Raw genomic sequence first — 26,524 nt, 5'->3', positions numbered from 1 at the left:
AACAATAGTGTGATTCATAACCAGTCGAGTTCCTGTTTATGAATTATTACATTTATGGGCCAAAACAAAGATTATTGCCAATAATGAGTGTAAACTTCTGACTCACACTGCCTCATGATTAAAGTCTTTGGTTCGACTAAGGACCGGGATTTACAGCCGCCACCCCGCCAAAAAAAGCTGAAAACTTTTGTACAGAAACATATTCAAAATGGCTTACATTTTCCACTTCTCTTGTTCAGTAACAAACCACTCAGTGTAAAAGCTTTCAGTAGAAAAACTAAATGCGCAACAGTTGAGCTTATTTCCCCTCAGTGATCCTACCAAACATGGGACTTTTTGAAAATGACAAGAGCCAAACTGCTTGGGAAGGGACAAGCTTATTAAAAGAGGCACACACAAATACACCCAGTCCTGAAACACGTCTAATATGGCATAAGGTCAGAACGACGAGAGACAGGAAGGCTGGAAAGGACGTATGTGGGACACAAAGGAGAGGGGAAGGCAGACAAAAGCTTTAGAAAGGCACAGAGCTTTAGAAAGCGACAACTTACCACTAAAGTAGTGCCACAGACACACACACAGACACACACACACAGGAGGATCATGAATCAGCTTCCTCTATGTTGGCAAAGGTGATCAGGAAAATGTGAGATAAGTCAACGTTTAGCTGCGCCCAGATGAATCTTGTTAGAAGAAGTTGGGTGAGAATGATCTTCGACGATTGCTTCAGCAGATTAAGTGCTATGTGTGGTAAAGGAGAAGAGTGAATCATTAAATGGCACCGAGACTTTTTTTCTGATGGAGAAGATCTCTGGCTGTTTTAAATTCACATTTAGTTAGCCGTTAATCCAAAATGCACAGGGTGCTTTTAGAAAACAAATAGGTGAGATAACGGACGGGAACTTGGACTTAGAGGAGGTTCCTGTTGCCGAAGATGTTGTTTGGGTCAACATAGTCCTTGACAGACTTGAGCATCCCCATGCCAACGCTGGACACGGTCTCCCTCATCCACTCCTTCCGAAGTTTTCCCACTGAATGGCAGAAGAGAAAAATAAATAAATAAATAAGTGGAGGAAGACGACCATGGGGGAGAAACGGAGGAATCGGCACGGCTGATTGCTCAGCAGGCTGCTGGGAGCCAATCAATCTTGTGAGAGTGAGTGAATAAACAGAGGGTGATAAATGCTTTTATTCAGAGAGGAGAAATGTTTTGCATGGCATGATTTATGGAGCTCAGCAGACTATCAAACTCATTAGGCCCTGTGTGTTCCCAGAGGAGGGGCCGGCTGGCGGCTGTGGTGAGCCGATCCCGGCTCCCTCACTCTTTGGAAGCACCGCCAACGTCAAATTCAGACTCCCTGCAGAGTCTCTGCGGCCTCGGTCTGACCTACGAGAACATGCTGTCCAGAGCTCCGCACCCCACCGTTAGCCTGACGGCCAAGAGGCCGCCACGCCTGCTCCACGCTCCTCTGTCAGCAGGACTTTGGCTCTAAGCCGCCCCTGCACTTCCATTTAGAGTCTAAACCTGAGGAGGCAGAGCGGCTGCAGCCGGTAACCTGGCGAGGCTGCCTGGGAGGTTAGCAGCTGTTCGCACAGACGCTCTCCAGAGCTGGAGCCCGGTGGAGGATGTGCAACTAGCAGGAGGTCTGCAGATAGAGGGAGACTGAGAACTCTGAAGTGGATTAAAGAAATGAACCAACAACTCAATTTGTTCTTAGTGTTTGTAAAGCCAATAAAGCTGAATAACTTAAAATATTTATTGTCTTTAGCATCAGGAAGAAAAACAAGAAGCTTCCCAGACTATTATTTTATACGCTCTTTTCTTGTTGTTGTATATAAAGTCTTGGTCCTCATACTGTGGATTCTGTACCACTGCTAATGTTTGAGCTGAATATGGTTCTAATCATGGGTAAAAATAAAAAGGCTGATTATGTAGTTTTTCACGCTCCTCTGATGATGTCAAGCAGGAATCCTTTCAACTTTTGCAGCTAACTTTAGCCCCTTTCCTCAGACGACGGCACCGTTATGTATTTATAAAGAAACATTTGTATAGCTTTAATCATTTCAAACATTAACTATATTCAAATATAAGTTGTGATGAACCTTGACATCTAAAGTTGCATTCTGACAAAGAAAATCACTGATCCCTTTTGAGAACTTAAATTTAACAATCTTTTCAAATCTAAAGAAAAATTTTGCCTGTTTTTTTTCTGACAAAACTTCTCAAATTGTGTAAAAAAAAAAAAAAAAGAGAAATAGTCAATGAGATCATTTTAAGGCTGCTAATATCTGTTACCACTGAGTATTTTTCCTACCACTTAACTTTCTATAAATTTGCTTGCTGAAAACCATGTCTAATGAATCTATAATATCAAAGTTTTACTTCTTGATCTAAATAACAAAAATAAAATCTGATGAGCCATTTTAAGATATTTTAATCCATGTAAATAAATCTGCAAACTCATGCAAAGGTTGAAAGATAAAGTTTAACAACAAAGGGATCAATCTTCCCATGACAAGAAGAAAAACTACTTCAGAAATTATTAATCTGTGGGATTATTGGTTTATCATAAAACCTAATTTTAAAATGGTCAGAATTTTAGATATCAAGATGTTTTCATTCTATTTCTACCAAAAGTATGTTTAAAAAGTACATTTGTACCAAAATAAACATGTTTTATGGTAAAAACAGAGCATAAAAAAAAAATACATACACTTTGTTAAAAACTCTGAAAACCAACTGAAATGTGGACTTGTGAAGTAAAGCAGGTGCTGCTCACAGAACAAACCAAGACCTGAGATTAGATACGGTATCAGTGCAGCACAAATGTTTCTTTCCCCACTTCTCGTTTCTTTCCCATCCTTCGCAGAGACCCTCGGTGTTGACAGCTAAGCAGGAGGGGAGGACCCTCCGTCTACACAGCACAGCCCCATGTTATCACAGAGCAGCCAGGAAACCCAGATGGGGATCAGCTTTGAGGGCAGCAACGCCCGTCTCCTAACAAAACAGGGCAGACAGCGGGGTCACCGGGGACCTCCTACACCACACAAGCCTCCAGATGGAGATAGAGGGACCAATCAGCTGCTGCCCTAGAACCAAGAAAATACCACACCCTCTTCAACTACCTCCTCCTTTTAACTCCATCCCTTTTGTCCCACCTCTGTCCCTCCCTCCTCACAGGAAGAAGGAAAGAAAACAGAAGGTTCTGGGACTGCATCATTGCCTCCATCACTGTGATAATTTACACATCTATCTTGTCATATTCTCTCCTTTCTGCTTTCTGTTGCAATCAATCTCCCCAGACCTGGACTATGCAGCTGAGACATGCAAAGCAGAGCAGGTAGATATTTCAAAGATGCCTTTTTTTCCCTCCCAATCTGAGAGATATTTCATATTTCTCATCTGGGAGAAACTAGAGAAGTTTGGGCTAGAAGTGAACTTCTCTATCTCATCATCATTTGCGTGGAAAGTGTTTGTTTCCACTAGACTTTTGTTTTTCCAAATTTTACTGTTTCTATACTTATTTTACGTGACAGACTAAGCACACATCATTTTTAAGTTGTGTGAAATGAGTTTTTATTTTCTTTACAAGTTAGAAATCAGAAAACTTTGGCATGCCAACTCTTTTTTACTGTTAAACTTCATGGCAACCAAATGCCTTCAGCAGTCCCTGCTGCAAGAAGGTGGGCAGCAGAGGGACCAATCAAAAAGGCAAACCCAATGATGCAAAATGCGCCAACCTTCGTCGCAAAGACTTGCAGGTCTTATTCCAGTCCAAGGCGGCTTGATGTGGTTTTCCATATCTAAATACTGTTTATCATTTATCGAGACTTCTGTCTTGGTCCGCCAGATACAATCAGAGTCAAAATTAAATACAGAAAGGTCAGAAGCTGTGAAGAAAGGGGGCCTGTAGGAAGGTGCAGATGAAGCCAACCTGAGGTTCTGCTATTGGTCAGATTCATACAGAGAAGAAGGGAGCAGCTTGTCTGAGCCTCACTTCCTCAGCATGCTTCTCTCTGAGTCCATCTTACAATATGGGTCAGAACACAACTGCCTTCCTGAGATTCAGTCAAGTGGGATTATTGGCCCGAGAAGCATGGAGGAGGAGCTAGTAGATTGATGAAGCTCTTGATGATTGATGTTAGGAGACTTCTTACAACTACTGGGTACCTGCTTATAGAGGGCATGAAGCTCTGTGTTCTGGCATTTGAACCGGTCATGTTTGGAAAAGCAGATTCCTGATTTTTTAAAAATATTTCTTTCATACAGAAGTGAACAGAGCGAGGCGTCCAACCAGAGGAGGCGCCAGGAGGTTCTACAAGCCCAGAAATTCTTCCTCTTCCCTCTCAGCACCACAGTGACCTGCTGTAAACACAGGGCCACAGAAATGTATATTTCCTCCGGTGCCCTCCCACCTCACCATTCTTGACTACATTGGGTTTTGTTTGATACACGAAACCCAGAGAAACAGGCTCCATTTGTCAAGCGCTGATTGTGGGCAGACAAACCGGCCTGTCTGCAGTCTGATAGTGAGCCCCGCTGGTATTAATCACAATTACAGAGTGAGCGGCTTGTGCAGAGGAGCTGCATCAATATCCCCTCCTCTCCCCCGCTCGTCACCTCCCTTGTGCCGCTCGGGGGTGACGGGGCCACCGTTTGGAGGTCAGTGTACAGCCGGCGATAACGGAGGCATCATTTACCCCAACCCACTGCCTCCTTTTTATTAGCAATCTTTTAATTTTGAACCTGTCCCCGCCTTCGGGAAAAATTGTGATTTAATATCGCAGCTGATTCACTGCATACTGTTTTTGACAGGTGTGATGAATAGCCTGAAGTGATGTATGAAAACAGCGAGGCGGATGGCAATATAGATAAGGCAGCCGTTTCGGTTATCCCTGATGGGGCCCAGGAGTTGTTTCTCCGGCCTCCTGTGCTCACGCTTCCATTTGGACGTTGCTGAAGTGAACAAACAGCAAAGTCTGAGTCATTCATCTGGGCTGCAGGAGCAGAGTTTGGACATGTGAAGGGAAGTGGGGACCGAATGCACATTTACAGCCCGAATGGCTGGAAGGCATGGAGGGGCTCGCATCGCTGTCTGTGCATCCCAGGCTAACATGTTTTCATAGGGTGAAGAGGTTTAGCACATAACATAATCCTGTTAATTTTGGGAACCTGATTCTAAAAATATGGCAGGTAATTTTGAATATATTCCCAGAGTTTTTTACCTCCATGATGATGTGACAAGCTCCCTCCATTTGCAAGGATTTCTTCTCTAGCCGCATGCTGAAAGAAACAAAAAATGTTTTTAAGATTTTATTAAAATAATTCACTCTGTAAACAAACTGTAGAGAAGGTCGATTACTGGGCTCAAAATCTTAAAGAAAGAGTTTGATCCCTAAGGTTAACAGAACTTTTGACATGATAAGATCTTAGGACACAGATCGCTGATCTTCCTAAACCAGTGGCTGCATGCTACCTGATATGCTGGCTGAAACACAACTATTGCAGCTTTCTCTTTCTTGCAACAAGTACACGTTCTATTCAAGATGTTTATTCTCTACAGTTTGTAAACAAACAATATATATATATATATATATATATATATATATATATATATATATATATATATATATATATATATATATATATATATATATATATATATATATATATATATATATATATATATATATATATATATATATATATATATATATATATATATACACACACATGTTTATTTTAGCAGAGGCAAGTATTTGCATCACTGCTGTTTTTGCTATTAGTGAGTAATAACCTCAGTAAGAAGCCATTTCAAAGAATGACACTTTAAAACCAAGCACACCACCTTGCACTATGTGAAAAAACAGTTGCTGTCACATTATTTGGTTAAAGTTCAACCCAAATAAAACCTGTCAAACAACATGAAGCAGAACATCATGACCAAAACTAAAGAAATAACAGATCAGACGCAAAATTATCAATTTGGAAAGGGTTTCAAAGACATATCTAAGGGTTTGGGAAGTGAAAGCCATTATCAACAACAAAACTACCAAAATGCTACTTAAGTTTGCATTCCAGGCCCACATATATATATCTTTAAGGAGTCTTTAAGATCTGCAAGGCTTTTTAGGACAGAAGTCTGTGGATTAATGAGCCACGGTAGATGTTGTAGATGGGACGTCTTACATGAACCAAGACAGTGTTTCAAAAAACTGTCACCATAGTGACAGTCAAACATGGTAGTGGTATGATGATACAAAGGGGTCTATTGCTGTTTCTGTGCTGCTTTAGGACCTGGACAATGTGGTGGAATTGATTGATTCTGCTCTTTAATGGACATACCTAATAATAATAATTGAACTTTATTCATCCCACATTCCTCTGCATTTAATCCATCCCCTTGGGGAGCAGCGGGCTGTCATTGTGCGGCGCCCGGAGAGCAGGTATTTGCAACCAGGTACTTGCAACCTTCTGAGTGCACAAATACACTGCTCTAACCACTAGCAAACACTCCCATTTCTCCCTTTAGGTAGAATGTCTAGGGATTTTCAGCTTGGGTTATGCAGCAATGATGCGAATCTTCAAAGGGGCTGAAGAACAGATTCTGATAAAAGGGGTGAACCAAAATTCTTCCAAACAAGCAGTTATTTAGGGGACTATTATTCTTACTAAGGCTGGTATGGAGGTTTTACCATTTTCTTTTCCTTTTTGTCCCCTCTTCTAACAAATGTAATCAGCTCAAACTATATTTTTATTTACTGATGTTGTCTTTGATGTGAATAATTGTTGAACCTAAATCTTGTGGGTACAAACAAAGCAAAACCTGTGCATGACAAATTAACATTGTACTCTATTTTTCTCTGCTTCACATTAAACTAGTCGGATCCTTTTATGAAAACACAAAGATGTTTTACTACAGATCAGCTGAAACTGTTTTTTTTTTTTAATTAATTAATTTATTTATTTTTAAAAGGCTGACGTCGTTTACTTTGATATCTAACCAATCCCTGAAATGTGCTGCCCATTTCTGAAGCCGGTATAGATTTTTCTTCCTCCATCTACATGAGAAAAAACACACTGATAATCAAATTGTACACAACTCTCAATGTAAACAAAAAAGAAACATTTATTAAAAATCAAACAAAATATTGACAGTTGGTAGCAAATGAAGGGGAAGTGCAACAAATGCGGGTCTAGTGATCTCGGGCATGTCTGCAGAATGCACTAATGAATCGGTGAGCGCACGTATTGCTCGATGCCGATACAAAAAATGATAATATCAACTGGCCAGTGTATCAGTCTACTTCTGGTTTTCACTAGTTGTACTCTGAGACTTTTGCATCAACTTATGGGTTGAAAAAAATGTGATAAAACCAAAGCTGAACCCACCTCGACTTGCTCGTACACGTGCACCGGATCACTGAGTCCTCTGTAGTTGAAGGCAAAGTAGAAGTAGACACAGGCTCCAGCATCATACGTCTGAGTCACCCTGCACAAATTAGTCAGCATTAAAACAAACGCCTCACAGAGAATCTCAAAAGACTGTAAATGAGCAGCTGTGTTTTCTCAACATTTATTCCTGACAGCATGTAAGAGCCAGAAAGTGGAGTGTTTGACTTTTCCACCTGCGACCTCTTAACCTCATTTCCATTCATGACAACGAGATAGCAGAGATATTGAAGCACTGTCATCTTTAAAACGAGAACATCAATATATACTAACTGCATCAGATATATGTTTAGGTTTAGCATCCACTTGGCCATCATTAAACTCTCCAGTTTGTCTGTGGTTTTATTTTCTGCCGCTGCTCCCTGTGGAGGTGCAGGGTGCAGAGCCCTTGTTCATCTGACATGGCCCATCACCTGGCACACTGACTGTTCTAGAGGTTAAATGGACAAATCAATCATGTGACAGGCTACAGCCGGGAAATGAATGGCTGCAGCATAATCAGGCCGAGGCTTAATCGGCCCACAATCTGTGAACAGCAGCCTGGTGCGCCTCAACCAGCCAGCCAGCCGTCTGTCAGTAGGTCCCACTGTCCGGCAGACTGGGACGGGACTACTGGGAACAACTATGCCTTCATAATGGAAGTCCTTTTAGCAAAGTGTTGAAAAAAGTTTGAAGATAATTTTATCTCCTGTTTGATTCAAGGAAAAAAAATATATATAACAAAATACAAAAAACTGGTCATCATCCAATGATCCCAATCCCAGATTGGTTTAAAAAAAAAAAAAAAAAAAAACCCATAGCAAATGCGTTAGAGTCAGACCCACATAACCTACAAAAATGATCATGTTTATAAAAACAGCAGTGATCAAACATCGGGGGATATCAGTCTACCTTTACAGCAGAACAACTTTTGCACACACAAATAAGTGATTTGTGGAATCCTTGTTTACATGTTTCAGTCTACCATTGGATTTTACATGTTGATTTCAAAACATCTGGTAAAGCGTTGGTACATAGGGATGCTTGCGGATTTAATGTCTGCTCTACTGTTCAGGGAACTTATATCCCTGTAAGATAGACCACAAAGAGAGAAACACTGAAATGACTCTCTTAAGGCAAAGACTCACTATTTCACGGAACAAATAAAGTAGGGATATTTCTATAAACCATTGTAGAACGAGATCATAACAGGGGTCTAATATTGGTAAAGATGTTTTGGGCTGAGGGGTTTTTGTTTGGTTTGGCCAGAAAATATCAACAGGTAATATGCCTGGTTGAAAGCACCAACTGTATAAAGCAAAGTGGAGTCCATTTCTGCTTTAAAGAAGAAGTCTCCAGATGACTGTGGTCCCATTTACTATGTCAAAAGAAGAAATCATTTGCTTTATAAAATATATATTCCTCATCATATTTTATTCTGTTACCCCATTTGCTAGATATCAGTTTTCAATATGCACTACCTGGCCATAACTGTCCCATTCTAGAACTGTGATCTCGGGTCACACAGAATGATTCAAAAGACCAATCCGTGAACAGGCCATGATTGGTCACCACTGTCTTTATAAGTAAATTGCTGCATTTAGACACTTCATACAGAGGTGGAGAGAAGTCATCTGGTGATCAGAATCTGATCATTTTCAGCTTTATCTTCAGGACACTCATAAATCTTTTTTTTTTTTTACAATGAATGAACGGCCTGTACTGAAACCTAAAAGGTCATAGTCATATCTGTACTCCAGTTTGGGAGCTACAATAGAATAAGGGAGACTCTAAGTTGATTTCAGTATCAGTGATGCCAATAAAATGAAGTCAAAGAAAACATTGATGTTTGAGAAGATAGTAAAATGAAAAGGCGGTTTATTGAGGCTGTGAGTGGGTGAGAGAGAGTAAGACTTTCAGATGACGCCACATCTGTTGTAAATAACCAAGGAAGGTTAGAAAATACTATCTTGACCAACCCTCCAATCTTTCTTTATGGTTCTTAAATAGAAACAAGAAAAGGCTCAAAATTGTACCTGCTGGTCTAATATAAGTTATTTTAACTCTTGACTCTGGATTAAAATGGGATGAAAAAGCATATTTTTAGATGAATATGTGTCTGTGCACCTTTAAGTTGTTTTTATTATTACCTGCAGGTTGACAGTGGTGGAAACTGCACTCCTTTGTCTTTACACTCTTGCACGATGCGGGCCTTCACATTCCGGCAAATGTCCAAAACCCTGACAGGAAAAAGCAATTAAACAATGTACAAATTCAACAGCTCTGTTCTTCTACCATCAAAGTTAAACAATTTCTGTTTGCATGATAACGAAAATGTTCTGCCTATGGAATGTCCATTTGAGTCGATTCATGGGCAGCAGAGAAAGGGTTAATTTTCTGAAGAGGCAGGAAGCCAGGAAGGGAGGAGGACAACAGACTGACTGACATGGCGACCACTGAGCGAGAGATTCCCACTGGTGTGGAAATGGCCGCCAGTCCTAAGCATGTGCAGCCGGGTGTGGATTGTGCGGGATGGGGAGGAGGGTGGTTAATGAGCCAGGCACATATGCTTGCCTCAGTGCCTGATCTCTTGGTCTCTCCCGTCAGGCATCTTACCCAACAGGGAGCTGCACGTGCTCTCATTCGTCGTGCGAGAAAGCAGGATAATAAAACATGTTGGAACTGCAGATCTCACAACATGGATTTGAGAAAGATCAGTGGCTCATGCTATACACTTTACACCGCCCCCACACAGCACACATGTCCCCCATTATCTATGTATATGTGTATGTGGGCCTGCAAAGAAGAAGGAAAACCTCCTCTGATGCAGTTGTTTAATTGAGGAAATCAGACATATAGTGGTAGTCACAGCGCAGTAGCCAATTGAAAAACAAAAAGGTCTAATAGAGCAAGTAGAGTGGAAGTCTTGGGGAAAAATGCATTAAAATTTAACAGAAGAGCCTTTAATGCACTTACCTGTCCCAAGGCACAGAGGTTTCAAAAGACTCCCCAATCACGTAGTAGTCCATCCCCAAGTCCTGAACAGAATACAGTACTAATATTAGGAGTCTGAGGAGTTAATGTATTCAGCACATTTACATCGTCTTTACTTGCTTTTTGTCCCTTTGATCTGTTCAATCAAGAGTAAAACCCAGCTAAAATACTTTGTGGGGTTTTGTGAGATGTATACTCTACAAACATTTGTTCTACCTGGTAAAGATGTGTTAAAAGCATGACAATGTGGTCTCACATTGGACAATATAAAGAAAATCTACCCTTTAGTTTGTCTTTGAATTATTAAAGATGGTGATAAAAAAGGGAATATTAGTTTTAAACATAATTCACCAGTGCCTCGCCTGTTCATACCCTGACAATCTTATAAAAAAAAAACATGAAGTATTCATAATAAACACTTTAAAATTTTAACTTCTCCTGTAACTTTCTGCTCTCAATGCTGAGGGTATAAAAAGAATGTCTGTGAAAATGCCCTTCTCTTCAAGTTCGAGTTAGACTGAGCTCCACACGGTGGAAGAGGTGTGATGCTGGGGCTCTGCTCCCCTCCCTTAGGGTTGGAGAGCATTGCTGGAGTGCATGGCATCATACCATTTTTAATAAAAATCTGCTAGTCAACAGAAATAGTCATTGATGGATCTCTCAGTTATGCTGATAAAAAAAAAACACACACTCAGAGGAAAAATAATATCCCATTTCTCCCCTGGTCATCTCAGTCCACAGACCAAGTCCTGTTAACAAGGATCACTCGCTGTCTGCACCAGATGAATCAGTGCTGTCTTATTTAACAGGAGTTTCAGACACTGAGAGCTGAAAAATATAAAAGTGCCTGTGATCTCTTTGACACTTGTTTGGTGCAGTGTACAGCAGTTTTAGAGGGCAAAGACGATGAGGGAAGGAGGGTCCGCCGTTCAGAGAACAAAACCAAGCTATTTCAGTTCTAAAACAGCAGACATCGACCAGAAGCTTCTTTTTTTCTTTTCTTTTGAGTTTTGAACGGCTCTAGTGGCTTGCTTTTTCGACAGTAGGCTGACAGGAATGAGGGAGAGACGTGGGTAAGAAAGGACCACAGGTTTGATTCGAACCTGGGTCGCCCGCGTCAAGGACTAAGAACTCTGTACATGGGTCGTGCGCGCTAACCACTGCGACACCTGCACGCCCTGACCAGAAGCTACTTTGTCAGAAATGTATGGGGGGAATAAAAATAACAAATTTTAACTTTATTCTACTTATAGTAGCTAGAGTGACTTCAAAACAGAACAATATCAACACTTTATAATTAGTTTGTTTTATTTTGCCCAAACATTTATAATTAATACTATTTTTAATAATGCACAGCTTTTTTTTCTTCCACAAATTGTTTTGCTAAAAAAATAAAAAAGATATCTTCTTTTTCTTTTTTTTAACGAGTGAGATGAGCTGCTACCGCAAAAGATTTAAAAATTTTACTAAAATGTTTTTAAATGATTAAATGAATCCAACATAAGAAGAGTAGGATAATGACATTCAGGTTTAACTGCTATAGACAAACAACAATTTTGAATAAAAATAAACATTGGTCTTCAGTTAATTTGCAAATATAAAAATATACTTTTTGATAAATAGCAAATAAGTCCACTTTACTAAGGAAATGTTCTTTAAAAAAAAATCTAAAATGGAGAAAGGAGTTTGTAAGAGGTAACCGCAAACATACTTGTCACCTCCAAAAGGAGTGACCCAAGTCGACTCTCTATTGTTATGGTGTCAGGAGCCGCTATGTCCTCCTTCCACAGCGTTTGACGTACTGATAACTGTGACCAGATCTGATCCAGGACCTCCTGAGGTCATATTCTGAAGGCCTCCCTGCCTGCCCCTCAGCTCAGATAGAGAAAAACCCAGAGCAGTGACCCACCCGAAGGTAAGCGATGACGAAGGTCAACATGTAGCCCCTCTGTCCATTGTCCTCTCCTGCTGCCAGGCCCCTGGAAAGACACGGCATGGTTAATATTTAACTGCTCTTTTCTCTCCACCTTTGTTGCTCTGACTGCTGCCCTTCACAACAGCTGTCCTGCAGCTCGTCACTCCGACAATGTAGATCAATGCCGCTGTGCTCCATGCATCGCCACAGGTCAGCCACACATCTATCACCAGCAGTGGGTAATCACATTTTCATTTACCATCCAAACTAATCAGCCCAAGCTCATTAGAAAATCACTATATTGATTTTTTTTTTACCCTTCTTCCTGTTTCCTTACACCAGAGGAAAGCATTCCTAACTGAACCTAACCTAAGTAATCCATCACTGACACTTGATCTGATGGGTGTTCACCATTTCTTGGAAATAATACAATTATGGAGAGGATGCTACATGGAACTGATGGGCTTCTTCTGCTTCAATGGCTTTCTATCGCACACAAGAAATCCGACGAGTTAAGAGGAAAGGGCAGATAAAAAAAAAGAAGTTTGGATGTGAGAAAGAAGCATCATCTAAGGAATAATAATATAAAATCCCTTACAAGACTATGTAAAAAACTCCTGTTTGCAGCCTGACAAATTCAACAACACAAATCTGTTAAGGCTGAAGGCACCAGAGCTTAAGGTTCATGATAAAGCACTTGATAAATAAGGTTACGTTTGCAACATTTGTGTAGAAACCTTGTGTTTTCCTGATCATTTAATAATTGTACACCATATTCTATTCTTATTCTGAAAATTAAAGTAGTAAATAAGTACAAGATGGCTGCCTGATTAGACTTCTTGCTAGCAAATCAATTGTTTTGGAATTAGACTTAGACAAGTCTAAGTCTATACATGCTTAGTTGTCCAGTGATTAAAAAACGGTTATCTATAATGTGTCGTAATGTTCTATGATGTTAATAGATAAAAAAAAAAAAAACTCAGCATCTGCCTGTTCAGTTATATTGGCTCCTCTTTGATTATAAAGTCATTTCATAAAGGTCCAACAGAACAAAGAGGGATCAGATCCAAAATATGTAAGTAGGGAATTATAGCACTTATTTCATCCTTATCTTAATTCAAAAAAATATATTGAAAATAACAGGATTATATAAAAACAGATACAAAATGGGGGAAGGAAATGATAAAAACCGTGGGACCAAATGGTGAAGGACTTGAATGACCCTGAGAGTTTTGAAATATAAACCCAGCCTCTGTTTACCGTGGATCAGTAGCTCCAACAGCTGAAGATACATCCTGTTTAAACGGTTAGGCAGTAATAATCACAACACTTAATCTTTAAGACAACACTTCAAAGCACAGCTGGACATCCTACTTTTTTTGGAACATTGTCGATTAGTTTGTTAATTTCACAAGGTACCTATGAAATTATTGAAATACTCCTAAATTAATAAAATACTTTATGATAAATGCTGAGCCCTTCTGAATTGAGCTGGTTCTGTGTCTTTAATACAGGGAATCAATCTTTAATCCCAGTGTCAAGAATTGCTTCAGGCATAACAATCCCTGTACATGGATAGTATTCAGGTAACAGCATTAAAAACCCCTTTCCTGATCATATTGTTTTAATACTGTTATATTTCGATAAAATACACAGCTACATCTGTGAACCCCATTTTACTCATACATAAATAGCAATCACCTGCATTAAAAGCCAAAAAAAAAAAAAAATTGTTCCACTGTTTTGCTTGATTCGTTTTTCTCTGAGGAAAGAAAACCAAACGTTGAATGATGTTTAACAATTTTGTTGAACATTCAGACATTCTTAGAAACTGCTGAAAACATTCAATGGGAGAAAAAGTAAAGTCTAACTAAATTTCTTTTTTCTTTCATTTTATAGTCGTTTCACAATAAGGTAGAAATTGGCCTTTAATTTCAAGTGTAAAATAGTCTAAAATAGAACTTAAGATAGATAATAGCACTATTCAAACGCAACGTTAATATGAACCGAATGAACAGGTTGCTTTCTAGAATGGAGGATCATCAGACAGTGTTTTCTCTCGGGTGGGAAGTCCCGACTGTTAGATCATCAATCATATCAATTGAGGAAAACCAGGATTTGTCATCTTCCTTTCAGTTGTCCTCAGGGGACTGGTGCTCTACCATCACTTCCCATCGCAGACTTGCTTTAACATTACAGCTGAACTGGAAGGAAAATATCTAAAGGTGACTTGTTAGTCCAAACCGATACATACTGCCGAGTCACAGTACAGGTTGAGGGTTTTTAAGACATGTCATTGCTACTGCTTCTTTCTCCTAAAGACAGGCAAACAGAGAGAAAAGATCAAGTGTTCGCACCCAAACTTTGCAGCAATGTCATAAACTTGCTTCTCGTGCTGCAGGACCTTCTCTCGGTCTCCCTCAAAGAGCAGGGTGGCCACACACAAGCGATTGGGGTCAAACCCTTTGAACTGGAAATAAAAAAAAACGAGAATGGGTTTTCAGGAACAAAAACACCAGAAATGGCGGCTGTAGTGTTTTAATTCTTTTTTTTTTTTTTTTTTTACCTTGGTGATGTAAAACTTCTTCAGTCCATCCAGAAAAGATGTGAAAATGGAAGATACTTGTGGCTTAAGGGCATGGCCTGCAGAAATAAAAAGTAAATGTTATGTAGAGGCGAATCTAACAGTGAAATAGGAGATTTTTTAGGAGATCAACACCACTGGACAGTTGCAAACTAAAGGTACATTCTTTTTTTTTTTTTTGTCTGGTCAAAGAATGCAGAATCTACATGTACAATTTGTTCTTTTGTTTTTTTTTTCGGTTTTAAAATGCTGCAAGGAAAAAAAAAGAAAATTTTTTTTTTGTTTTTTTTAGTCAAAAAATGTAATAAAAAGGCTGTCTATTTTTCTGCTAAGACCTGCTTCATAGTTTTTGGCACTTTCTGGTGAAATCACAAATCCTGGTCAGTCCATCCAGTGTATAATGTTTTCAATAAACATCAGAACTGTGAACATCTCATCATGGATGTTGGTGTTATTTTAAAAATATTGTGATTGATTGTTTACATTAAGTATCTATTCTGTCTTAATATTAAGCTGGAAAAATTCACCGATATGAAATCAGCACCCTGAACATCGATCTCCAGCTGCCATTACCCGGGCAACCACTTAGCATCTGCCATCTTCTCTGTATTTAGACTTCAAAGTAAAAGCATTAAGGGCATGTTGTAAACATCATAGGGTTTCCTATTTTGTTTGTTGTGCATCCTTTGACGCTCAGAGTAAAGTTGAGCTTCGTAATGATGCAAAGCGTTGCTGATTCCAGACTGGGTTTGACAGTAGCAGTTGATAGTTTATCGAGAATTTACTGATTTCCACATTCTTCTGGCCAAAGACACAGCTATAATCTGCCAAAAACTGATCAGCAGTCCCAACTATCTGACCAGCCCAAATGTCTCTTAAAGGCAAGATCGCCATTTATTTCCCCATTTTGTTCATAATCTTTTTTACCCTACCAATTCTATCTTCAAAGAACCATGTTTTTTGAACTTCTGGACAGACTTTTGAAAACAGGAAAAAAAAAATTTTAATTTCTTTCTGTGCTTTGATTCGAAACAGAAAAACCAAACAATGAATCATACATGTATTTACCAAAGGACGTCTAGAATTTACAAATTATCGGCATTAAAGCATACAAGATATAAAGGATAACAGCTTAAATATAGATATCTTCATAAAAAGAAACCCATATTTGTGTTTTATTCAGCTGCAAGAAAGTCAGAGACTTTGGACAAATAACAGGAAGGCCAACATGAGGGCAGAAAAGTTGCTCTACTATATCCAATTACGTTTTCAAAATAGGGAATTGCTGGACTGAAATGTTGGCAGCCTTATGGAAACGATCTGTTTCTTTAAATATTTATACATGTATAAAAGAATTCCTAGTTTCAGGAATGAAAGTTTTAGTAATTAACAATAGAAGATGATTAAGACTGTTTGGATTTTACATAACATTACCGTTGATCTTAATGTAACTAACAGATAGCCGCTCATTGCATATAAAACATTGTATTTATATCTTCCTATATAATAACTCTTTAGTAAAATGTTGGCAACTGGATATTTGGCCTCAATATTCTGGATATTTGGCATCATATTCTGATTTAATTAAAATCCTTTTTCTTTTCTTTTTTTAACTACATTTAGACACATCCCCTCCCTGCTGCATCATCTCATGTTCCAAGGGGCCAAACAAGTCTGTTATATTTAGACTATTACAGAAAAAATATAAATAGTAACATTTGAATAACTTCATAACAGGCCCAATAGCTGCCAGCGACAGCAACTATAAATCAGGCAGCTTCCAAAGGGAAGTGGGGTTGACACAGAGATATCAGTCTTCCTCACCCTCACTTTTTGATTTATTCCTGATCGGACGCACAAAAGCGCCTGTGGACAAGCAAAAATGAGGGGCTGGGGACCGATGGGATGGTTATCAATCACAGCAGGGAAGTCATGGGTGATGTCGGGGAGACTTAACAGTTCATTTATTTCCCCCCATGCTAAAGTCTCTTCATCACTTAGTGTCCTAATTGTTTCCATTCCAAAATTTGATTGTGGGTCTTGGGGGTCTGTCACAGCTATCATAGTCGTTAATTAAATACTCAAAAATCCAGATAGAGAAAGGAGGTGAGCAGGGTTTGGTTTGTGTGTGCATCGTTTTCTGAGCTTCTAGGCTTGTAGTTTATACAATTCTCTCTCCTCCAATGGTATTTTCTGTTAATACTAAACTAAACTAAACTACAAGTAGGAGCAAAACTCTAAAAAAAACAATGAAGGTAGCAGAAAGCCTTGAGTATAAGGTAGCGGTCAAACTAAATAAATATATAAAAATAAAGGTAGGGATAAAAAAAAAAAAACACGCAAAAAAAACCCCCGCACTGGTCACCTCATCTTTCCTACTTAATACTAAGAAGTGCCTACTCTGTGAAAAGTGGAAATACAGGGAAGATAATGAGATCCCTGGGGATGGGGTAACTTTACAGAGATCTCTGGTAATGCCAGATGCATTCCACAAGAGCTCAGGAAACAACATTGTAAAACTTCAGCGGAAAGATGACGTCATTCTGGTTCAGCTTGTTTGTCATTATGCTTCTGGTCCACTTTTCTTATACATACAGTAGGTGCTGCTCTTTTGCTGCAACAATGACATCCAGAATACAAGCATGGAGCTGAGAAAGTCACATGAATGTAGAGGAATCTTTTAATGGATATAAATTCACAAAACTACACGTTTAAGAAAAAGAAAATCAACTTAAATAGAGTTTGAAAGCTATCATGTTTCTCTAAAAGGAATATCAGTGATTAAAAGAATTGAATCAGAACAGCACATTCCAACACAACGATTCTGACCAACGGGCACAAAACATATCAGAAAGAAATACAAATAATGCCCTCTTCATTTATGGATTATTTTTATTTTTTTATTTAAATGGTAACTCTGAGCAGCTTTTAAAGTGCAGAATCTTGAGGACTTTAAAGTTGCCACATCATAAAGACAGAATTTTTACCAAAGCCAGTTTAGAAAATAGAGCCAAAAACAAACATAAGGTTCTTACAATGTAAAATGTTTTAAAAAATCTCTTAAAATAAGTGTATATACCCTTAATTTGAGTAGGAAAATAAGATGATCTGCCGCTTAAAATAAGAGACTGCATTTATTTTTTCTTATTTTGAATGTAAATGTCTTTTTCCATTGGCAAAGTATCCCACTTGTCTGCTCAATTCAAGAAAAAAAATGCACTTATTTTAAGAAAAATTTACTTATTTAGATAAAAATCTTTGGCAGTGTATAAGCTGAGACTTATCTAAATACTCACTTGGTTCTATGATTTAATATGGAGATAATGCATCAAAAACTCAAAACATGTATGAACATTAAGTGTTGCCATTGTTTGAAAAGAACCTTTAAAGTTGCAGATCTGGTATTGTACGTAGAGATGCAGCAATTGCAGTTTTGTTGCAAAATTTGAAAGTCTGTTTTTCTGAAAAGGTTTTACCAGCTGACACCAACTTCTACTTATTATGGATATTTAACAGCATCTATCTTTTACTCTTATCCACTGAAAATCATTTGTTATTCACATAAAGAACAAAGGACGCCACACACCATGAGTGGGAAGCAGTTTATGTAACACAGGATGTTTGCAATTTCAAACAAAAGATGAGATTTCAAACTGTCTCTAGTGTCTCATATTAGCGATTAGCACAGTTAGAACACGACTGATATCTTATCTTTTATCTATGCTTTTCATCTTTACCTTGACTAAGATTTGAAAGAGTGCCAACATTTCAATTTCCAGATGGTTCTGTTGCAGAGGATGGTTTAAAGCTCCGAAGGCTAAAAACTTTATGAATGGGTGCAATTATGTTGGGGGGGGGGAACTTCCCAGTATCTCTGAGCTTTCTCTGATACCATTAATACTTTGGTCCACTCAGTATTACAGAAGAAATAGAAGAGCAACAGCATAAATAAGAACACACTGAAAGATAACTGTGAAACAAAACTTACCAAACTTAAACTGTTCATTATCCATAAGCCGTATAGATGCTGGAGCACACCTCTGAGGAAAACAATTAGAAATCAGTGTTTTTAATGTGGACAGCTTAATTAATAGAACATAAAAAAGCTAAAACATGCACAAGAAAGTTTATTTAACCACAATTATGTTCAAATGTTAATCGTAACAGTTTGTAATTTCTGGTTCCCTGTGATACACCAGGAATTTACAGTCTGAAAACATATTGAGGATTTTCATTTTAGATCAAAAAATATTTTTACTCAAGCAAATTATTTGACTCACCTCTTAAATGATAAGGAATGCAAAAGATGCATTGATTGTTTTAAAAAATGTATAAAATAAATCTATTATCTAAATTTAAAACATGGCATGTTGAAATTTATTATACTGTTGAATATAAATCTCTACTGTTATTACACCAGCTTAACATAGTATCCCCCCCCCCCCCGAAAAATACTTTTGTACGCCTCTACTAGTATTTCAAAAAATAATCAGTGGGTTATAAAGCCTTTAAAGTCAGAAGGCCTAATCATTAGCATCACCAAAATCATTAGTACCACAAAATTAATCAGACTGAATTTGTAGCTGGGTTAGGGTTGTCAAAAGTATCGATATTCAAAAAAGTATCGAAACTGAAACGTTGTATCCAGATACAATACTCATTTTCAAAAGTATCGATACAGTGCCACCACCAGTGGCACCTAAACAGTCATTCATCTTATGCGCAGATTAGAGGAAAATGCACTTTCTGAACACTGTGTGATTGAATAATTCTACGCACTTTTCAGTTTCAGACTTTTTTCTGTAACAGGTGCAGCTGCTGAGAATTATTTTTGTTTTTTAAATGGTTTGGCTAGTGTCATTGTTATGTGTGCAAAGCATAGCCAAGGAGGGAAAACTTAATTTTAATTTTGTAAGTTTTTTTATCAAGCTTGTTTAATATTGTGCACAGCAAACAATCTCAAAATATTGTTTATTGTATTTATCTATTTATTGTATTTTGTTTATTAATGAAAAAATTTCTGTTGAATTTTGGAGTCTTTGTTTTTATCCTTGTGGTATCGAAAATGGTATCGAGTATCGAATATTTTACTTATTATCGGTATCGAGTTGAAAAGTTTAGTATCGTGACAACCCTAAGCTGGGTTACTCCAAAATATCATTATTTACTCTAAAAAACATGTTTTGGTCAAATAAAAAATAAATCTTCTAAATCTTCCAGTGGTATGAATTATTTTGGCTCAACTATAGATTTTAACATAAAAAAGAAAAACAAAACCACACAAAAAAAACAACAAGCATCTGCTGATTTTTGACACCCATAAAAAGGAATGAAGAGGCAGTAAATGAGATATGTAAAGAATGTTTAAAAAACAATCTTAGTTTATAAAGCCATGCAATTAATTTAATGAAGCAAACAAATAAAATGGATACAACATAGTAATTATTAAAACAAAAATATAAAAAATGAATGACTTTGCCGTTTAATGTTAATACAGACAACTGACAACAAGTGCTTAGATATTTTGCTAAGACCAGGTTTCCCTCTGGACTTTCAACTTAAAATGTTTTTGATTTTTTTTGGCTGTTTTTTTATTATAATGGGGGAAAAAACTTAATGGCAGTTAAAGAAAATAATGAAATAAAGAACTCCAGATAATCAGATAGTTATAGGTATGTATGAAAATGACGCAGCCCCTACCTGTCTAGCCACCTCTCGAAGGCCGGCCACACCCTGCTCAAAACTGGGGAACACCACAGAGCCGTACTTCTGATACTCTGGTATGGGACGGATCTTTATCGTTACCTCGGTAACTACACCAAGGGTTCCTGCAAAGGAGGGAAAGAAACAAAAAAAGTGCTCTCTTGAGTAATGTTAAGTAGAGATAGTGGATCAGGTTGTTCAGTTTTAAATTATTTGATTCAGCATCTTCACTTTGACTTCTTTAGCTGTTTACCAAAAACAGGAAAGGCCTTTTATTTCTCTTTGGGCTCTGCTGTCCATCAGGAATACAGCTGAGCATGTTAGAATGTATGGGACCGTTTTCATACTTTTTTTTTTATTTGAATACAATTTATACCAGCAAGCAATTAAAAGCAGAGCTTAAAATAATTCAACAAGGCTCTGGTACATCCCCTCTGGGTCATTTGTGTGACCTTTGTATCACATTTCACATTAGGTCTGGTTTTCTACCGCATACAAGGGGACAGCTAAGATTTATCTGCAAGAGGGGCTAGAGTGGGTCCCTATCAAAGGCGGTGGGGGCCACCAGCAGCAACTCATCTGCACAAATGCCAAACATTTGAGGTAGGTGCTTACTGAAGTCACACAGCTCTCAACTCCTGGAAATGACTGACTAAAGTTTGCTTTAACTGTCATATCATGGAAAGAGTATTTTAGGAAATATTGTGTTTCACTCAAATAGAAAGAGTTGACACGGCTAAATAATTTTATAGGTTTAAGTATGATAGTTTCCGGATCAAATGGCTAAAAAGCGTATTCAAGGTTAACATGACTCGTTCTCATGGTCTGTCTGAGGCCTGTAAAATATACATAATACTGTATGTTATTTACATTTTCCTTTTATTTGTCATTAAATGAAAAAAAACTTTTTTCTGTTGAAATTTCCAGACATTCACAATCAAGCAATCACAAACCTAACAAAATTTGTTTTAATTTTTCTATGTTACATTTATATAGACAATTTGCTTTGTTTCACCTTTTAAAACAAATTTGCACATTACACCACTGCACAAAACAAGATCCATACAGATATGAAAACCACAGGGTTTGGTGTGGATGGGCTCGGCTGCCCTACACAGAGTCCAGATCTCTACCCGACAGAACACATTTGGGATGAATTAGAGCGGAGACTGAGAGGAAGGCCTTCTGTTTCTAACATGCTATGCTCCTAAACCTTGTGGACAGCCTTCCCAGAACAGTTAAAGCCGTTATGGCTGCAAAGGATAGACAAACTACATATTCAGTGCAATATATATCAATAATAAGATCCATTTAAGTTTATATGAAAGTCAAGGCAGAAGAGTGAATACTTTTGGCAATACGGCGTATTTTGAGGGGCTCTTATCTTTAAGTGCCTAATATAATCTCTGTTGTAAATTAAAAATTCTTTACTTAGATGCAAAAACTGAGTTCAATATAAAAAAAAAAAACATTGTAACATAATTAGGGATTGTGGATATAGAAAAACAAAGCAGATGCATTTGTCTATATATGCCACACGCTGCTCTCTAGTGGCCCAGTATGAAACGTATATCTTCACTGGCTCCTCCTCGTAAACAGTAGGCAGGAGGAGCGTAAGGGGAGCACAATGATTGGGAAATGGAGGGAGGTGGGGAGGAGCTATATGGCAAGAGAATAAGGGAGGGTGAGGTAGTGCAGATAAAAAGGATGTAAACCCAACAGCAGCACCAGGGAGTATAGATGAGAAAGAACTTGCGCTGTACAGCACTCATATTGTGTAAATGCAGTTTTTTAAGGTGTTCTGCAACCATCACCTTAGTGACTCCCTCCCATCAGATAACAGCTGGGGTTCAACCTTTAGCACATTAGATTGCTTTACAATAACTATCAGAGGACATTTTGGAGAGATTAGTGTTCAATCCAGTCATCCTGGTTGAAGCTGCTTTAAATTCAGGCTACTACAAGGTCAGAGAGATAAAAAAAAAAAAAAAAAACTTTTTGTTGTGCAGAGAATGAGCAGATAAAGACTCGAGGGGAATTTCTAATAAAATGGATGTATTGCTATTAACATGCAGGCCATCGCTGGTGCTGCGGAGCTGCTGTTTGTGCGGCCTCCCGTCAATCTGCAGTGTGGGGTTGTTAGCTTGAGGAGGTTGATAATTTTAATGAGACTACATGGTGGGTTGACCTTTAGCTTCAATGTTTTGCCTCCCTGAGAGACACAGAGTCCGGGAAACATGATGTGGTCCTTTTGGCTTTATGCTGTGAACTGGTGCCATTTAGACAGTTCATTTTCTACTTGGTTAGCCTAAAAGAACAGCTGATTTTTCTATAGTGTAAACCTAAACCCTAAGGGATTAAGGATGGGGGGGGCTCTGGTATGAATTAATATCAATAAAAGTTGTGATTTTAAATTTCGCTCAAAGAGTCATTGAAGAAAATTACTTTGAGAGGAATTCATGTGACAGACCAACAGAAAAGTGTGCTTAATCAAAGTGTTTCAGAAAGTATAGTTTGTTTTTCTTTATTGATAAAAAATTTTTGGATAATTTTGTTTTCATCAGTTTTAAAGGCCAAGTTTCTTTGGAATTCCCCAAAAACCCAGTTCATCCAATCACCTTCAGTTATTAGAGTCTAGTAAGTCTACAAATGCAGCTGCTCTCTGAAAGTTTCTGCAGTTTGTTGGAGAATATCAATGAAAAAACAGCATCGTAAAATCCCAAAAAACAACAGTAGACCTGAGTATCAGCAGCAGCTAGAGCTCAGGTGGAAGAAGGTTTCCGCAGCATGCATTCTGCTGAACTATCATAATGAAGGAAGGGTAGAAAGAAAGCCTTAAGAAGACAGATATATCAAGTTGTGCTCCGGTGATGGGAGAAGAATAGTGAACATTTTAGAAACCCCATGTGTGAGAAAAACAAACTCTGCACTGATTAACAGATTCAATAGATCCAATGCAATATCTAGTTCCTCAGTTTAAATATCAAAAGAAGCTGCTAAATCATAAGGCTAAAAAGCCTTACCATCCTTAGTAATGTGTGTGTGTCTGAGCATAGAAAACAAGAATCAAAATTAGGATACAGAAACTGAAGCTGGGTAAAAAAAAAAAAGCAGCAATTCAAATGTGTAAATTAACACGTCTATCGAAAACCACTGCTGTATCATTATAGCAAGAGCAGCGCTGGTGATTTACAAGTGTGTATTAAATTAATGTGCCGTGTTAAATTACATTTGTATGATTTCGATCTTACATACAGCTTTGCACATCCAATCAACACAAATTGAGACTTATGCAGCACTCTCCAGCCAAACCAGGGAGCAGATTGCTGAGCTCTTCACAGCCAATCTAAAGTTTGCATCCACAGCTGTTTAACATAGCAGTGCTGAGCCTCTCTGAACCCCCTCATTATGTTGGGAAACTTGGCATATGGCGCTATTCTCAGTGGACATTCACAAGGACAGGGCACTGCAGATGAAGAGCAGCAAAACTCCCTTTTCTCAGAAAATACTACCTTAGATTAGTTTATACAAAACCTAGTTAATGTGTAAGAAAGAAGTGGAGCACATGAGAACTGCCCTGATGTTACTGTTTTAACACAAAGTCTCTGCAGATATGCACACGTTAATGTGTACTGAAAACACGTGAGCGAGTAGGCAAACCTTCTGAACCAAGGATGAAGTGGTGAATGTCTGGACCCGTGGACATCCGCGGTCCCTGACAACTCTTTTCAATCACACCTCGAGGAGTAACCATCTTGATATGAACCACCTATTCAATCAGAGGACAATAAGGGTGTTAATTCTTTGGTTACAGACCAAGTGCTGCTGACATGTTCATTGTTTCTAAAGATTTTCCATGGAAATACTTCAGACTAATGCTGTGTTCACACCAAAGGCGTTATGGGCGTCAAATATGTGGAAAAGCAAAAATTTGGATGCTGGATCAAACTGTGGTCACTTTGCTTTAATGCTTTGACGGTCTGGATGCTCGGCACTCTGGTTGTTTATCTGCCCTATTCTGTAGCTTCACACTAGAGAGCAGCTTGGCTTTATTTAATTTTTAAGTTGGGAAAATAGTTTTAACATATTTTTAAGTCCACCTCCAAACATCCTCTGTGCAGTCAGTTCATCAGGATTATGATCCCACTAAAATATGCAGTTCCTGTTCAGAGCGCCAGACCTCAATCACCGCTGAACGCTCTCTGCTGCCGGCAGCTTCGAGGATTTCCCGCTGCCATTGTTCTTATCAGAACAGAAGATGCTGTCAGATCGGCATATGATTCGTTTTTATGTAACCTAAATGAATTCCGAGTCACGATATAAAACACAGCCAATGATTTCTAGGATTGTAAACATGTAATACAAAATGTAACCAAATTTAAATTCCTGCACGCGTTTTTTTTTACTACTAAAGTAACTTATTTTAAATTAATATTGGCTAATATGGTTCTTCTCTCAACATCCCTAAAACTTTAATGTCTGGCTGTTTCTACGTCCAAGAAATAACAGTAGATTTAAAGCTGATTTTCTTTTTTTAAAGTTAAAATAAACATATTTTTGCTGGTCAGTAAACTGCTGCTAAAATTCAATGTGGGAGTAATTGTCTGTTAGCATGTGCAAGCCTGCCTATTAGAACAATTATGCCTCTCTGACCATGTATGATGTTCTGACAAAGCACCGTTCATAGTGCCTGGAAGTGAATATAAAGAGATTTTAAGGTTCGTGGTAAAAACTGCAAGTACCAGAATATACAACTGGATATTTTTCACCGTTAGGTTTTAACATTTCTTGTTAATTTGGGTATTTATGAACTTTTTCGCCATAGCTCATAAAAAATGTTTTAGTGCAGCAGTAATGATCAGAGCTCCCTTTTTGTTCCTTCTACATAACAAAACATTCCTCCATGTTTGTTTTTAAATTTAACTTACTCCCTCAATATTTACTTATTTTTCATATGCAGACTGTCTGCAAAGGTGGTAACAGCTTGAAGGTAGGCCGATCCTAAAACGGACCCTAAGCACTAACCCTGAGCACTTACACTCCATTCGGGAGGGTCCGCCACATAAACTGCCATCCCAAACCACAGTGGGTAGGGCGAGTGGACCATCCAGCCCTTAAATAGTGAGTCTACATCAGTGCAGGCATCTGGAATTTGGCAGTAGGTGTAACAGCAGCTTAATGCCGAAGGAAATGCGTTAATTTAAATGTAAGCTTCGATGGTTTGCTGCAGCTTCCTCACACTGACGAAAAACCACAAGTTAGGTTATGAAAAGAAACGTAATTAATTCCAAAATGGAAGGTCCTCTTTGAAATAGTTTTATTTGACTGTATACATTTGTTTTAAGAAAGGGGCAAATGCTTGATTTTATGTCACCCTGCGCCACAGAGCTACAGCCACGCACATGGGCCGTAACTTTGTTGCCATAGCAACGACTGATTTATTTTTCCATTGGAGGAAAGGTCGCTATCACAGCTTGGAGTCTGACTTTATTGCGACTGAGACTTGATAGATCAGTGTTAGTGGTTAGGGAGCGGTTTGAGATTCAGCAGTAGTGTCTGTCTCCTTCAAAAAAATAGTGGATCAGCTTTTCTGATTGGTTAATGCTCCGGCATCCAGCGGCAAAAGTTCAATGTACCGAATTCCAGCTCGAACACTCGGATGCCAGAATGCTCGGAATGCGCTGCTCCCAAGGCTCGAACGCACTGCTGTACCACTCGACACTGTCCCCCTTAGAATTAGCATGTAAACCAGATGCTTTAACGCCCAGAACGCGCCCAGTGTGAACGCAGCATTAGAATTTCAATCTTTTCAGTTTAAAAGCAGTAATTTTAAGCATGTAACCATGTCTGATATTTAGATAGTGTTAATGCTTGCAACAAAGAGCAAAAGGAAAGA

General features: G+C 38.4%; 1 protein-coding gene across 1 annotated transcript in view; it reads right to left on the bottom strand.

The window, feature by feature from the left end:
• Nucleotides 1–513: 513 nt before the first annotated feature.
• agps (alkylglycerone phosphate synthase) overlaps nucleotides 514–26,524 on the bottom strand; it is a 44,620-nt gene continuing 18,609 nt past the window's right edge. The window contains exons 10-20 of the mRNA XM_038280208.1: nucleotides 24,289–24,397; nucleotides 20,626–20,753; nucleotides 18,914–18,965; nucleotides 14,908–14,984; nucleotides 14,699–14,811; nucleotides 12,336–12,405; nucleotides 10,409–10,470; nucleotides 9,583–9,672; nucleotides 7,394–7,493; nucleotides 5,227–5,284; nucleotides 514–1,031 (exon numbers count right to left, since the gene is read on the bottom strand). Coding sequence (XP_038136136.1) covers nucleotides 910–1,031; nucleotides 5,227–5,284; nucleotides 7,394–7,493; nucleotides 9,583–9,672; nucleotides 10,409–10,470; nucleotides 12,336–12,405; nucleotides 14,699–14,811; nucleotides 14,908–14,984; nucleotides 18,914–18,965; nucleotides 20,626–20,753; nucleotides 24,289–24,397 — 981 coding nt within the window. The 3' untranslated portion in view covers nucleotides 514–909. The remainder of the gene's footprint in view (nucleotides 1,032–5,226; nucleotides 5,285–7,393; nucleotides 7,494–9,582; nucleotides 9,673–10,408; nucleotides 10,471–12,335; nucleotides 12,406–14,698; nucleotides 14,812–14,907; nucleotides 14,985–18,913; nucleotides 18,966–20,625; nucleotides 20,754–24,288; nucleotides 24,398–26,524) is intronic.

The sequence above is a fragment of the Cyprinodon tularosa genome, unplaced genomic scaffold (genome assembly GCF_016077235.1).
Source record: "Cyprinodon tularosa strain WSP-4 unplaced genomic scaffold, ASM1607723v1 ctg158, whole genome shotgun sequence".
NCBI classification, from domain to species: domain Eukaryota; kingdom Metazoa; phylum Chordata; class Actinopteri; order Cyprinodontiformes; family Cyprinodontidae; genus Cyprinodon; species Cyprinodon tularosa.
The sequence above is the reverse complement of the archived record's forward strand: the minus strand, read 5'-3'. Positions and strand labels throughout refer to the sequence as shown.